The sequence below is a fragment of the Ranitomeya variabilis genome, chromosome 5 (assembly GCF_051348905.1).
Source record: "Ranitomeya variabilis isolate aRanVar5 chromosome 5, aRanVar5.hap1, whole genome shotgun sequence".
NCBI lineage: Eukaryota > Metazoa > Chordata > Amphibia > Anura > Dendrobatidae > Ranitomeya > Ranitomeya variabilis.
This window is the reverse complement of record NC_135236.1, coordinates 562,519,853-562,536,536: the sequence shown is the minus strand read 5'-3', so window position 1 is coordinate 562,536,536 and position 16,684 is coordinate 562,519,853. Positions and strand designations below refer to the sequence as shown.

At 46.8% G+C, this 16,684-nt stretch overlaps 1 protein-coding gene across 6 annotated transcripts in view; it reads right to left on the bottom strand.

Moving 5' to 3' along the window:
* The window catches only part of ACSL6 (acyl-CoA synthetase long chain family member 6), a 364,139-nt gene that overhangs the window by 10,567 nt on the left and 336,888 nt on the right, over positions 1-16,684 (bottom strand). For all 6 annotated transcript variants that reach the window (XM_077265964.1, XM_077265965.1, XM_077265970.1 and 3 more), the window contains 2 exons: positions 4,556-4,657; positions 682-753 (listed from right to left, as the gene is read on the bottom strand). In XM_077265964.1, the coding sequence (XP_077122079.1) occupies positions 682-753; positions 4,556-4,657 (174 nt within the window). The remainder of the gene's footprint in view (positions 1-681; positions 754-4,555; positions 4,658-16,684) is intronic.

Below are 16,684 nucleotides of genomic sequence, written 5' to 3'. Positions count from 1 at the left end.
ACATTGATCTAATGCTGCGGTGCAAAAATTTACAAAACTGAACACGAAGCTCTTAGTTTAATATTCTAATCAGACTTTATGAAGCCCACTGCCACGTCACGGTGAACATCCCAGTGGTTCCATAGCTGAAAAGGTCTGGTGCCATGCACCGACCACCATCGCAGCAACAGCGCATTAGCAGTGAGAGTGACCCACAGCACCCATGCTGCATGGCAAAACCCCCATGGCACAGCCTCCACATCTGTTAGGTTGGGGACCCACTGAGAGGTTCACTGTGACGTGACAGTGGGCTTTACAGTCTGATCAGAATGTTAAACTAAGAACCTCATGTTCAGTTTTGTAAATTTTAGCCTAGCGACAGTAGATCAAAGTAAGAGTTTTGGATGTGCGGTGCATGTCTTTTTTCTACAGTTATGTCATTTTGTGTTCATCGAGACCCTACAAAGAGATACAGACCAGTAGGGACTGAGTAAGCCACAAAAAGAGAGCTGCTAATGATAATTGAGAATCACTTCTATTTTTTTTCATACCAGTGTCAATTCTTTAGAAAAAAAAATCTCCTTTGGACATCACCTTTAATAATATTTCGAATACCACATTGCAATCAATCAAACTAGTATCACCAACATGTAAGGAAGGCAACATTGATGACTCCATAAGCTCCACGATAACATTTCTTACCTGCTCAAAGGAATGGAGCCCACTCTCTTTTCCAAGTCTCACCATATCAGCCATTATTGCTTTTTTAAGTTCCTAAAAAATAAATCAATCTATTACTACAGTTTATAAGAAAAGTCTTTAAAGTGAACCTGTCAGCAGGCTTTTGCTAAGGAAACTACAGTCATTGTCAGGTTGGTAATGTTAAACTGATAAACAGGGGTGAAGAAACCCATGTTGTACTTCTTGTGTAATCAGTAGTGTTGAGCATTCCGATGCTGCAAGTATCGGGTATCGGCCGATACTTGCTGTATCGGAATTCCGATACCGGGATTCCGATACTCTTGTGGTATCGGGTATCGGGTATCGCAACAACATTAATGTTAAAATGTGTAAAAGAGAGAATTAAAATAAAAAATATCGCTATACTCACCTCTCCGACGCAGCCGGGACTTCAGCGAGGGAACCGGCAGCGTTGTTTGTTTAAAATTCGCGCTATTACTTGGTTACGTGAATTCCCGGCTTGTGATTGGTCAGGTCGGCCATGTTGCCGGGACGCGGACCAATCACAGCAAGCCGTGACGAAATTACGTCACGGCTTGCTGTGATTGGTCCGCGTCCCGGCAATATGGCCGCCCTGACCAATCACAAGCCGTGACGTCACGGGAGGCTGGACACGCGCCCATTTTAAAATGAGCGCGTCCAGCCTCCCGGCTTGTGATTGGTTGACCGCGGCGCAACCAATCACAAGCCGTGACGTCACGGGAGGCTGGACACGCGCCCATTTTAAAATGAGCGCGTCCAGCCTCCCGGCTTGTGATTGGTTGACCGCGGCGCAACCAATCACAAGCCGTGACGTCACGGGAGGCTGGACACGCGCCCATTTTAAAATGAGCGCGTCCAGCCTCCCGGCTTGTGATTGGTTGACCGCGGCGCAACCAATCACAAGCCGTGACGTCACGGGAGGCTGGACACGCGCCCATTTTAAAATGAGCGCGTGTCCAGCCTCCCGTGACGTCACGGCTTGTGATTGGTCAGGGCGGCCATATTGCCGGGACGCGGACCAATCACAGCAAGCCGTGACGTAATTTCGTCACGGCTTGCTGTGATTGGTCCGCGTCCCGGCAACATGGCCGACCTGACCAATCACAAGCCGGGAATTCACGTAACCAAGTAATAGCGCGAATTTTAAACAAACAACGCTGCCGGTTCCCTCGCTGAAGTCCCGGCTGCGTCGGAGAGGTGAGTATAGCGATATTTTTTATTTTAATTCTTTCTTTTACACATTTATATGGTTCCCAGGGCCTGAAGGAGAGTTTCCTCTCCTTCAGACCCTGGGAACCATCAGGAATACCGTCCGATACATGAGTCCCATTGACTTGTATTGGTATCGGGTATCGGTATCGGATTGGATCCGATATTTTGCCGGTATCGGCCGATACTTTCCGATACCGATACTTTCAAGTATCGGACGGTATCGCTCAACACTAGTAATCAGTGTTAGAAGATTTCAGTTAATGAGATGCCCGAACTCTGGGGCGGGACTGTAAGCAGGGTCTTACCTTCCTGCTGTAAGCCAGAGAAACCAAGGAAAGACCTGCCCACAGGACGCCCCGAAAAAAAAAATTATTCATTATGCAGGCACCGACAGCGGCGCCTGTGTTATAGCATGCTCGGATCTATAATATCCATATATTCATTTTATTAAGTGATCTAATTTTCTTGAGAAAGAAAAAAATTTCTTCCTCAAAATGGCGCTGGCCGCACCTGTTCTGTAGCATAATTCGGAACTTGATAGATGCGAGCCAGTGGAAGAAAAAAATTGTCTCCACCAAGATGGCACTGGCGGCACCTGCTCAGTAGCATCCATCCGCCGGCGCCTGCTTGATGAATGCAATTTTTTTTTCAATACAATAAGATATACAGTATGTAAAATAGGGGGCAGGTCACTGAGGGATCAGTGACCTGTCATAAGCCATACAGATGAATATATAAGCAGAGCTCCACATAAAGACCCCCGCCCCAGAGCACGAGAATCTCATGAACTGAAAACTGCAAATAAAGATTAAACAACAACCACAAGACGGATTTCATCAAACAAGGGATCATTTCAATCAGTATAACAGCGCCAACTTGACAGTGTTAGTATGTTACCCAGCACAATCCTGCTGACAGGTTCCTTTTTTAGGGGTGAGAAGAGGCTGGTAGGTGGATGGTCGCATGTGTGCAAGTTGTGAGGTAGTTGCTTGGGTGAGCGGGGTCCTGGGAGTGTGCATGTTGTGCACTGTGGCACGGAGTAACTGTGAGAGTTCATGCAAGTAAGTGTGTAAAGCTCCTATAACGTTATATAATTAACATTATGCAAGTGTCCTTTAATGATATAGAAAGTATTTCATTGGAGATGGGGGAATATATTGGCTGTCTAGTTATAATCATAAATGTCTGATTATTATAAATGTATATTCTTTTAGAATTGCTTTAAGTTCATGCTTAATTCATACCACTATTAATGTCTTATTCTATGCTATATTATTCCAAACTATTAACAATGTGCTAATATATCTCAACTATCAAATCTCCACCAGGACCTGCAGGTGAAGCCATATTCATTCTGCAGGCGGTTCTGGTGTTAGAAGAAACGTTGGAACCAGAAGATTTGGGTGGCTGGGACCGTATTGCCGTCCAGTTTAGCAGTATGGGTGTGTATGCTGTCAGGTCCCTGCTCCAGCCAATTGGAAAGCATCACACCTAGTGACGAGCAAGTGTACTCGTTGCTCGGGTTTTTTTGAGCACGCTCGGGTGGTCTCCGAGTATTTATGACTGCTCGGAGATTTAGTTTTCATCGCGGCAGCTGAATGATTTACAGCTACTAGCCAGGCTGAGTACATGTAGGGGTTGCCTGGTTGCTAGGGAATCCCCACATGTAATCAAGCAGGCTAGTAGCTGTAAATCATTCAGTTGCCGCAATGAAAACGAAATCTCCGAGCAGTCATAATAAATACTCGGAGGTCACCCGAGCGTGCTCAGGAAAACTCAAGCAAGAGTACACTCGCTCATCACTAATCACACTCTACTAAAGCTTCTAGATTACTGCTGGAAGCTGCCAGATACAGTCTTGTCCTTCTTTGGTTCAGTCCTGGATATTTAACTCCTTGTTTGGTTGCTCCTTGTTTTGACCTCGGCTTATGTATTCTGACTTTTCTTACGGATCCTGATTTTGTCCTTCATGCAAATTCTTGGCTTTGACCCTGCTTGGCAACCATTCCTGCGCACCTCTGGATAGCAGCCCCTCCGTAGTTAGCACTGGACCCCATTGTGAGCTTAGATCCCTGTATAGTGGTAAAATGGTGTCAGGGTTTCTCTGGAGTCTGCCAGTCAGAGTGGCTTGTGCCCAGTATGTCCAATGTAGCCTTTTTGTGGCTATGGCCTCAGACAGATGTTATATCAACAGTCTGATGTAGCTTTGTATTAATATGTTTGTGTTCTATTAGGATTAGATGTATCATCTGAATATTGCTGTATGTCTTATAGAAATGTATATTAAAGCAGCCATTTAGTCTCATTTAAGTAAGTAATGCTGCAATTCAGATTATAATTAAGGTCTAAACATGTATTGTTGTACTGTATGTGGCTTTATCTAAGATCTGTTAGCTCAAAACATGAACATATCAGCCAAGTGCTTTGCACATGTCTCTGAACCTATAGAATAAAAGACACAGTTTTATAAAAAATAAACACAGCTGTGCTAGACTCCTTTTCTATAACAGGACAACATATTCCTAGTATATGATTAATTTGTTTTTATCTATTTGTATTTTTGGACCAATACACAAATTTATCTTGTTTTTTTTCTTTACTAATGGTAACATTTATTATTTTGTATGTGCTGATTTCATACCAAATTATTGCATAGTTCCACAAATGTTCCTTCAAAACCTTTCTTCCTTGCCCATCCTGGCATCACTTCGGCATCTGGAACAACAATGCCAACTAAAAAGGCCTAATGAGTTAAAAAAAAAAAAGAATAAATTTAAGTTACTTACAACCTTTTAAGGAATAAGCCATTTTTAACCTTGAAGACCATACTAATCAATTTTGTCCCCATACCAAGTTTAATTGATGTGGTAGCTTAAAATATTGTTTGGTGCAATCAGTTCAAATTTTCAACTAGCATATGGTGGGTCCCAAAAAAATCTTTTCAATGCCATGTGGACTGAGGTTTAGCATAGTTTCTACATGGACAATAGGCAACAGAACATCATAAACTGTTGCCCAATAATGGGCAACAGGGAATCATACATTCCTTTTGCTGAATACCACTCCTAATTAAAGCGGTGACAACCCAGGTAATGGAAATGGAAGAGAAAATACATTTTGCAAACATTGCAGTTAGTTGCTAGTTGCATTGTAGCTAAGAACAAGAAAGCATTTTTAAAAGGATCGGAAAAAGCAAGTGAATTAGTTTGTGAGTGTTTTGCTCTAAATAGTGTTTTGTGTTATGTGTATGACTTCAGTTTTATACAAAAAAAATTTGACTTCAGTTTTAGTTATTTTGGATTTAGGGACTTTAGAAGGAAGTAACTTGATCTTGTTGACTGATTTTTTGATCAGTAATTATTCCTGTGTTTGTGCAATCCATCCCCATTTGTAAAAGGTGCTCCATGATTGCTAATCATCATCTTGTTGTACTGTATGTACAATCCTTGACCAGCCGTACATTTGGAAGCCCAGGTACTGGATCTTAATGATCAGCTTGCAACACTGAGATCCACTGACAAAATGGAAAAGAGTTTGCCACTCACTGAACAGGTGCTTGCTGGGGTAGACGTAGGGGATAATGGTAGCATGGAAGATCAAAACAATCAGGGAGCTAGCTGGGAGACAGAAGGCGGGTTAGAGGGAAGAGTGTAAGGCCAGTCCTAATCTGGCACACATCAACAGGTTTGTCAAGTTGGCAGATGAAGTGGGGTGTCAGTACAAGGGTAGCACAACTGAAGCAAGATGAGCCCTCTGAATGCCGGTAAAATGTCTGCTCTAGTGGTAAGGAGAATAGGAGTGAAGGGCAAGGCCAGATGGGTGCTGGCAGTCATGATTCAATTATTATAGGAACAGACAGGGTAATCTGACACAAAGACTGGGATAGTTGAAGATATGTCGTGTTCCTGGCACTCAAGTTCGATACATTGCGGATTGGATTGATGGATTACTTTGATGAACTGATGAGGACCCAGCATTCATGGTTCATATTGGCACCAACGACAAAGTTAGAGGTAGGAGGTAGCTGGAATTAAAATGGGTTTAGGGTTTAAGCTTAAAACAAACCTGTCAGCAGGATTTTGCTAAGTAAACTACAGGCATTGTCATGTTGCCACTGTTACACTGATTAAAATGATACCTGGGGTGAAGAAATCCGTATTTTTGTTCTTGTGTAATCAGTGTTAGAAGTTTTCACTTAGGGTACCGTCACACAGTACCATTTTAATCGCTACGACGGCACGATCCGTGACGTCGCAGCGATCGTATGATTATCGCTCCAGCGTCGTAGACTGCGGTCACACGTTGCAATCACGGCGCTGGAGCGATGCCGAAGTCCCCGGTAACCAGGGTAAACATCGGGTAACTAAGCGCAGGGCCGCGCTTAGTAACCCGATGTTTACCCTGGTTACCAGCGTAAACGTAAAAAAAACAAACAGTACATACTTACATTCCGGTGTCTGTCCCCCGGCGTTCTGCTTCTCTCCACTGTGTAAGCGCCATAGCCGGAAAGCACAGCGGTGACGTCAGACGTCACCGCTGTGCTCGCTTTCCGGCCGGCGCTCACACTGAAGAGAAGCTGAGACGCCTGAGGACAGACACCGGAATGTGAGTATGTACTGTTTGTTTTTTTTTACGTTTACGCTGGTAACCACGGTAAACATCGGGTTACTAAGCGCGGCCCTGCGCTTAGTTACCCGATGTTTACCCTGGTTACAAGCGAACACATCGCTGGATCGCTGTCACACACAACGATCCAGCGATGTCAGCGGGTGATCAAGCGACGAAAGAAAGTTCCATACGATCTGCTACGACGTACGATTCTCAGCAGGATCCCTGATCGCTGCTGCGTGTCAGACACTGCGATATCGTAACGATATCGCTAGAACGTCACGAATCGTACCGTCGTAGCGATCAAAATGGTACTGTGTGACGGTACCCTTAATGAGATGCTTGTGCCCCGGGGCGGGACTGTAGGCAGAGACTTATCTTGGTTCTCTAGGCCAGAGAAACCATGGGAAGACCTGCCCACAGGCCACCCCGAAGCACACCCATGTTCATCATCACTGAGACAGAGAGAAAGACTGACTGTTTGTGCTTCGGGGCAGGCCGTTCCTCCTGAGTCTCGCCATATGGCTAAGCAATACTATACAGCGACATATGGGGTGCTGGTGTACTCTGGAGAAATTTCACAACAAATTTTGGGGTCCATTTTCCCCCATTAACCGCTTACGCCCCAAGGGTGGTTTGCACGTAAATGACCGGGCCAATTTTTACAATTCTGACCACTGTCCCTTTATGAGGTTATAATTCTGGAATGCTTCACGGATCTTGACGATTCTGAGATTATTTTCTCGTGAGTCGTGACATATTGTACTTCATGATAGTGGTAACATTTCTTTGATATAACTTGCGTTTATTTGTGTAAAAATGGAAATTTGGCGAAAATGTGGAAAATTTTGCGATTTTCAATCTTTGAATTTTTGTGCCCTTAAAACAGAGAAATATGTCACACAATATCTAATATATAATTGCCTAGAATACTACTTCCTGCAATTTGTGCCAACTTCCGTGGCTTTGTCCGGAGCTAATGTCCGGAGATAATGTCCGGAGCTAATGTCCGGAGATAATGTCCGGAGCTAATGTCCGGAGCTAATGTCCGGAGATAAGTGACGTCACCAGTGTCCTACACCCAGGCAGAGCACAGGGGCCCCAGGCAGCATATGGGGCCCCAGGCAGAGCACAGTGGCCCCAGGCAGAGCACAGGGGCCCCAGGCAGCATATGGGGCCCCAGGCAGAGCACAGTGGTCCCAGGCAGAGCACAGGGGCCCCAGGCAGCCTATGGGGCCCCAGGCAGAGCACAGTGGCCCCAGGCAGAGCACAGGGGCCCCAGGCAGCATATGGGGCCCCAGGCAGAGCACAGTGGTCCCAGGCAGAGCACAGGGGCCCCAGGCAGCATATGGGGCCCCAGGCAGAGCACAGGGGCCCCAGGCAGCATATGGGGCCCCAGGCAGAGCACAGTGGCCCCAGGCAGAGCACAGGGGCCCCAGGCAGAACATGGGGCCCCAGGCAGAGCACAGGGGCCCCAGGCAGAGCACAGGGGCCCCAGGCAGCATATGGGGCCCCAGGCAGAGCACAGGGGCCCCAGGCAGAGCACAGGGGCCCCAGGCAGCATATGGGGCCCCAGGCAGAGCACAGGGGCCCCAGGCAGCATATGGGGCCCCAGGCAGAGCACAGTGGCCCCAGGCAGAGCACAGGGGCCCCAGGCAGAGCACAGTGGCCCCAGGCAGAGCACAGGGGCCCCAGGCAGCATATGGGGCCCTAGGCAGAGCACAGTGGTCCCAGGCAGAGCACAGGGGCCCCAGGCAGCTTATGGGGCCCCAGGCAGAGCACAGTGGCCCCAGGCAGAACATGGGGCCCCAGGCAGAGCACAGTGGCCCCAGGCAGAGCACAGGGGCCCCAGGCAGAACATGGGGCCCCAGGCAGAGCACAGGGGCCCCAGGCAGAGCACAGGGGCCCCAGGCAGCATATGGGGCCCCAGGCAGAGCACAGGGGCCCCAGGCAGCATATGGGGCCCCAGGCAGAGCACAGGGGCCCCAGGCAGAGCACAGGGGCCCCAGGCAGAGCACAGTGGTCCCAGGCAGAGCACAGGGGCCCCAGGCAGCCTATGGGGCCCCAGGCAGAGCACAGTGGCCCCAGGCAGAACATGGGGCCCCAGGCAGAGCACAGGGGCCCCAGGCAGAGCACAGGGGCCCCAGGCAGCATATGGGGCCCCAGGCAGAGCACAGTGGTCCCAGGTAGAGCACAGGGGCCCCAGGCAGCCTATGGGGCCCCAGGCAGAGCACAGGGGCCCCAGGCAGCATATGGGGCCCCAGGCAGAGCACAGGGGCCCCAGGCAGCATATGGGGCCCCAGGCAGAGCACAGTGGCCCCAGGCAGAGCACAGGGGCCCCAGGCAGAACATGGGGCCCCAGGCAGAGCACAGGGGCCCCAGGCAGCATATGGGGCCCCAGGCAGAGCACAGTGATATTTTGGACCACTGTGCGGTGTTTCAGACCCCCTGTGTGATGTCTGGGGCCCTGTTCTTAAGTATATTAAAGATTAAAGTAACGCATATTAAAGTATATTATAGATCAAATTTGACACGTTTATGAGCACCATTGAGTGATATACTCAAGAATGACATAATTTTTCAACATTTTATGGTTTCAAACTGTAAACACTCAGAGTTTTTTTTACTTCAACCAGAAAACCTTAACGGTTCATAAAAAACTTGACTGTTCAGGATATGATAAAAGTCATAGTATTCTGAATCTTTAACTTATAAAGATACCTTTACATGGGGTGATTATTGGTTCCAGAGAGGCTTTCGGCCGATAATCGTACACATGGCTGGTGACAGGACAATACAATATAAACGTTCAAAGGTAAACACTGATAACATTAAAATCTAATATATAATTGCCTAGAATACTACTTCCGGCAATTTGTGCCAACTTCCGTGGCTTTGTCCGGAGATAAGTGACGTCACCAGCGTCCTACACCCGCTCAGGGTGGACAAAGATATATGCCTTCGTGGTGCGCGGCACTTTTCTGATTGGTTGCCGCCTGCCGCGAGCGACCAATCAGAAATGTGCCGTACTGTCAAGAATTGTCAAGAGCTGGTGAGTGCAGCCATTTTTTGTTCTTTCTTACTATTATTTATTAATTGTATTATTCTTACATTTGAATAAATAAAGTATATATGGATTCTAGACTCCCGATTCTTTAGAATCGGGCTGCCATCTAGTAGCTAATAAATAACATTTCCCACAAGTCTACTTTACATCAGAACAATTTTGGAAACAAATTTTTTTTTTGTTAGGGAGTTATAAGGGTTAAAAGTTGACCAGTGATTTCTCATTTTTACAACAAAATTTACAAAACCATATTTTTTAGGGACCACCTCACATTTGAAGTCACATTTAGGGGTCTATGTAGCAAACAATACCCAAAAATGACACCATTCTAAAAACTGCACCCCTCAAGCTGATCAAAACTACATTCAAGAAGTTTATTAACCCTTCAGGTGCTTCACAGGAGCAGAAGGAATGTGGAAGGAAAAAATGAAAATTTAACTTTTTAGTCACGAAAACGATCTTTTAGCAACAATTTTTTTATTTTCCCAAGGGTAAAAGGAGAAATTGGACCATGAAGGTTGTTGTCCAATTTGTCCTGAGTATGCTGATACCCCATATGTGAGGGAGAACCACAGGGCTTGGAAGGAAAGGAGCGCTGTTTGATTTTTTCAACCTAAAATTATCAGGAATTATGATTGGACAACATGTTGCGTTTGACGAGCCCCTGATGTGCCTAAACAGTGGAAACCCCAAACAAGTGACCCCATATTGGAAACTAGACCCCCTTTGGAACTTATCTAGATGTGTGATGAGCACTTTGAACCCTCAATGGCTTCACAGAAGTTTATAACGCCCGGGCGTGAAAATAAAAAATCATATTTTTTTCCACAAACATGATCGTTTAGACCCCAATTTTTTATTTTGTCAAAGGTAACAGGAGAAATTGGACCCTAAAAGTTGCATTTCGTCCTGAGTACACTGATACCCCATATGTGGCGGGGAACCATTATTTGGGCGCACAGCAGGGCTCGGAAGTGAAGGAGCGCCGTTTGATATTTCAACCTAAAATTGGCTGGAATTGCGATCGGACGTGTTGCCTTTGACGAGCCCCTGGTGTGCCTAAACACTGGAAACCCCCACAAGTGACCCCATTTTGGAAACTAGACCCCCTAAGGAACTTATCTAGATGTGTGGTGAGCACTTTGAGCCTCCAAGTGTTTCACTAAAGTTTATAACGCCCGGGTGTGAAAATAAAAAATCCTATTTTTTGCCCACAAAAATGATCTTGTAGTCCCCAATTTTTTATTTTCCCAAGGGTAACAGGAGAAATTGGACCTCAAATGTTGTTGTCCAATTTGTTCTGAGTACGTTGGTACCCCATATGTGGGAGAAAACTACTGTTTAGGCACACGTCAGGGCTCTGAAGGGAAGTAGTGACGTTTTGGAATGCAGGCTTTGATGGAATGTTCTGCGGCCATTATGTTCCGTTTGACGAGCCCCTGATGTGCCTAAACAGTGGAAACCCCCCACAAGTGACCCCAATTTGGAACCTACACCCCCTAAGGAACTTGTCTAGATGTGTGGTGAGAACTTTGAACCCCCAAGTGTTTCACTAAAGTTTATAAAGCCCGGGTGTGAAAAGGGTGAAGAGAGATCGGGTAGGGGCTGATAACACTTATGTTTGTAGTCTCTCTTCTTTCTTCTGTCTTCTTTCTTCGGTCTTCTTTCTTTCTTTCTTTCTTTTCTTTAGCAGGGATTGTGGTGTTCTGTGGCTTCTGTAGCACCACAAGGCCCAGCAAGAGTAGATCTGGCTGTGTGATCGCTCTGCAGGAGTCCTCAGCTAGAGTGAGGACCCCTGCAGAGCAGTCAGACAGGTCACATGCAGGTGACAGACAGGTCACAGAGTGGTCACACCGCTGCTGTGAGCTGTCATTGGTGGGATCGAATAATAACATTGATCCCACCAATTCCTACAGGCACTGGTGACCATGGCAACTGCCTAGTATCCCTCCGGTCCTACGCAGGTCACAGCCAGGTCACCAGCAGGGCACACAGCGGTCACAACGTGACTGCCGCTGTGCCCTGTGATTGGCGCGATCGTCAATAGCATCAATCGCGCCAATCATCTCCTGCAGGCCCTGCTGGGCCTGTACTAGGCTCTGGCCTATGATCGGTGCTATTGCAGCACCGATCCAGGCAGGTACAGCAGGGCACAGCGCGGTAATACCGCGATATGATACGGCCCTAGGATCGAGTACATCGGTAGTCGATCCTAGCCTGGGACTTCATTGTTTCAGCCAATCTGATTGGCTGAAACAATGTGAAACACTGTGATTGGCTGTTCAGAATTGAACAGCCAATCACAGCGATCGAGAGGCCTGGGGGGGTGGAGCCAGTCTCTGGGATGCTGACACCATCTTCCTCCAGGTAAGATGGCGTTGGAAATTTAAAGGGATCACCGCGACTTAAGTCGCGATGTTGCATTAAATAGCATGACGTACTATCCTGTCACTGGGAATTAAGTACCAGGTCACCTCGACGGGACAGTACGTCATATGGGATTAAGGGGTTAACCTTGTGAAAATAAAAAGAATTGGGGCTAAAACAACATTTTTGTGGGAAAAAATATGATTTTTTTATTTTCATGGCTCAACTTTATTAACTTCTGTGAAGTACCTTGGGGATCAATGTGCTCATCACACATCTAGATAAATTCCTTAAGCATACCTCCCAACCTTTGAAGATGGGAAAGAGGGACAAAGTTAGCGGCGCGCGAAGCGCGCCGCGGCAAATTTTAGGCCACGCCTCTGACCACACCCATTCATAATTAGTCACACCCATATCCACGTCCCAACTACACCCATTTAGCACTGCTGATCACACTGTTTCATATACAATAGTTATAAACAAAAAAATATGGCCACACAGTGCTCCATACTGTATAATGACCGCACATGACGCTCCATACTGTATAATGGCCACACATGACGCTCCATACTGTATAATGGCCACACATGACGCTCCATACTGTATAATGGCCACACATGACGCTCCATACTGTATAATGGCCGCACATGACGCTCCATACTGTATAATGACCGCACATGATGCTCCATACTGTATAATGACCGCACATGATGCTCCATACTGTATAATGACCGCACATGATGCTCCATACTGTATAATGACCGCACATGATGCCCCATACCGTATAATGGCCGCACATGATGCTCCATACTGTATAATGACTGCACATGATGCTCCAGACCGTATAATGACCACACATGATGCCCCATACTGTATAATGGCCACACATGACGCTCCATACTGTATAATGGCCACACATGATGCTCCATACTGTATAATGACCGCACATGATGCTCCGTATTGTATATTGACCGCACATGATGCTGCATACTGTATACTGGCTGCACATGATGCTCCATATTGTATAATGACTGCACATGATGCCCCATACTGTATAATGGCCACACATGACGCTCCATACTGTATAATGACCGCACATGATGCTCCATACTGTATAATGGCCGCACATGATGCTCCATACTGTATAATGACCGCACATGATGCTCCATACTGTATAATGGCCGCACATGATGCCCCATACTGTATAATGACCGCACATGATGCTCCATACTGTATAATGACCGCACATGATGCTCCGTATTGTATATTGACCGCACATGATGCTGCATACTGTATACTGGCTGCACATGATGCTCCATATTGTATAATGACTGCTCATGATGCTCCATACTGTATAATGGCCGCACATGATGCTCCATACTGTATAATGACCGCACATGATGCTCCATACTGTATAATGACCGCACATGATGCCCCATACTGTATAATTGCCACACATGACGCTCCATACTGTATAATGACCGCACATGATGCCCCATACTGTATAATTGCCACACATGACGCTCCATACTGTATAATGAACACACATGACGCTCCATACTGTATAATGACGGCATGCATACCGTATAATGGCCCCACATGATGCTCCATACCGTATAATGGCCGCACATGACGCTCCATACTGTATAATGACCGCACATGATGCTCCATACTGTATGATGACCACACATGATGCTCCATACTGTATGCTGGGTGCACATGATGCTTCATACTGTATAATGACCACACATGATGCTCCATACTGTATAATGACCGCACATGATGCTGCATACTGTATAATGACCGCACATGATGCTCCATACTGTATAATGGCCACAGTTCTCCATACTGTATAATGACATACAGGCACGCAGCTCACACACACACGCTCACACACATGCACACGCACACAGCTCACACACACGGCCCACACACACGCAGCACACACACAGCTCACACACGCACGCAGCTCACACACATGCAGCATCACACACACAGTATCACACATACACACGCAGCATCACAAACGCAGCTCACAAACACATGCAGCTTTGACACAAATGCATCACATACGCAGCCTTCACACACACACGCAGTCATCACACACACACACGCAGTCATCACACACACACACGCAGCCATCACACACACACACACGCAGCCATCACACACACACACGCAGCCATCACACACACACACCCAGCCATCACACACACGCAGCCATCACACACACACACCCAGCCATCACACACACACACCCAGCCATCACACACACACACACCCAGCCATCACACACACACCCAGCCATCACACACACACACACCCAGCCATCACACACACACCCAGCCATCACACACACACACCCACAGCCAGGTTGGCACTAGGAGGGTGCTGGCTGGCACTGTTAGAGGTGTTACAGTGCTACCTGTGGATGGAGAGGTGCATGGACACACTGCACTATCTGGTTTGCAGGCTTCTCCCTGCCGCCCCTTATCCGCCATACACAATGCATGCCGGTGTGTGCCGGTAATGATGACCGCCTCCCTCCCCCTCACACGCCGCTGCCGCCTCCGAGTGACACAAGGACCAGACTCTGCGCCTCAGCATCGGGTACCACAGATTCCCGCGCATGCGCATTGCGGTGCGTGGTGGGGGAGACACCAGGCTGGAGTCGGCGCCGCGCACGCAGCTGGTCCCTCCTTCCCCGATCTCCTGGCCCAGATTTACTAAACAAAGGCTGCAGAGTGTGATCATGCCGGCCGCTTACGTCACTGACCCCGCCCGGAGTGCGGGACTAGTCCTAATCGTCTCTACGTCCCGGAAGTGGGCGGGGCTTCACCGGCGGCCGCAAATTCGGGATTTTAAATGCCCGAAGCGGGACAGCGGGACCCCGGTGCCAAAGCGGGACTGTCCCGCTGAAATCGGGACGGTTGGGAGGTATGCTTAAGGGGTCTATTTTCCAAAATGGTGGCCCTTGTGGGGGGTTCCCATTGTTTAGGCACATCAGGGGCTCTCCAAATGTAACATTACACCTGCAAAACATTCCATCAAAGTCTGCCTTCCAAAACGTCACTCCCTCCATTCCGATCCCTGCCATGAGCACAAACCGTAGCTTTCCTCCACATTTTGGGTATCGGTGTACTCAGGAAAAATTGCATAATACATTTTATGGTACAATTTCTCCTGTTACCCTTGTGAAAATAAAAAAATGGGGCTGAAAGAACATTTTCCTGGGAAAAATTAGATTTTTTTATTTTCACGGCTCAACATAATTAACTTCTGTGAAGCACCTGGGGGTTCAAGGTGCTCAGCACACATCTTGATAATTCCCTAAGGGGTCTAGTTTCCAAAATGGGGTCACTTGTTGGGGTTTTCCACTGTTAGGCACATCAGGGGCTCTCCAAACGCGCCATGGCGTTAGCTAATGATTCCAGTAAATTTTGCATTCAAAAAGTCAAATGGCGCTCCTTCCCTTCTGAGACTCACTTTTGAGTATTTTCTGTCATATAAGGCCCTCAAAGTAACTTCTAATGTGACGTGGTCCTTAAAAAAATTGTTTTATACATTTTGTTGGAAAAATGAGAAATTGTTGGTCAACTTTTAACCCTTATAAATTTCTAACAAAAAAAATAGTTTCAAAAATTGTGCAGATGTAAAGTGCGTAATGTGGGAAATGTTATTTATTAACTATTTTGTGTGGCATGACTTTCTGATACAAGGGCATAATAATAAAAAATGTGGAAATTGCAAAATGTTCGCCAAATTTCCAATATTTTCACATATAAATGCAATTCATCATGAACACATTTTACCACTATCATGACGAACAATATGTCATGAGAAAAAATTCTCAGAATCAGTGGGATCCGTTGCAGTGTTCCAGAGTTATTACCTCATAAAGTGACACTGGTCAGAAAAATTTGGTCTGATGAGAAAGGTGAAAACGGTCTTCGGGGTGAAAGGGTTAAAATAGGGACTGGGGTGAGGGGCCGGGTAATTACTGTACAGGAAGATGTTATGTAGATAGTGAAATGGGCCTTAAGGTACCTTCACACTAAACAACTTTCCAACGAGAACGACAACGATCCGTGACGTTGCAGCGTCCTGGATAGCGATCTCGTTGAGGTTGACACGCAGCAGCGATCTGGATCCCGCTGCTATATCGCTGGTCGGAGCTAGAAGTCTGGAACTTTATTTGGTTGCTAGATCGGCGTGTATCGTCATGTTTGACAGCAAAAGCAACGATGTCAGCAATGTTTTTACATGGAGCGTGAACGATAAGTGAGTCGCCGTTACGTCACTGGATCGCTCCTGCATCGTTCTGGAGTTGCTGTGTTTGACGTCTCTACAGCGACCTAACAGCGACGCTCCAGCGATCTAGTTTAGGTCGGATCGTTGTCTATATCGCTGGAGCGTCGCTTAGTGTAACGGTACCTTAATGACAGTGGTATGGAATAGTGGTGAGGTTAGAACAGTTAATACAAAGAGAAGAAATAAAGATGTAGTGAATTATAGAGAAATATGTATAGTGAATGTTCACTAATAACAGATGTTTTATCAACAACATTTATGATTTTATTTAAGTCTCCAAGTATCTAATATATAATTGCCTAGAATACTACTTCCTGCAATTTGTGCCAACTTCCGTGGCTTTGTCCGGAGCTAATGTCCGGAGATAATGTCCGGAGCTAATGTCCGGAGCTAATGTCCGGAGATAAGTGACGTCAC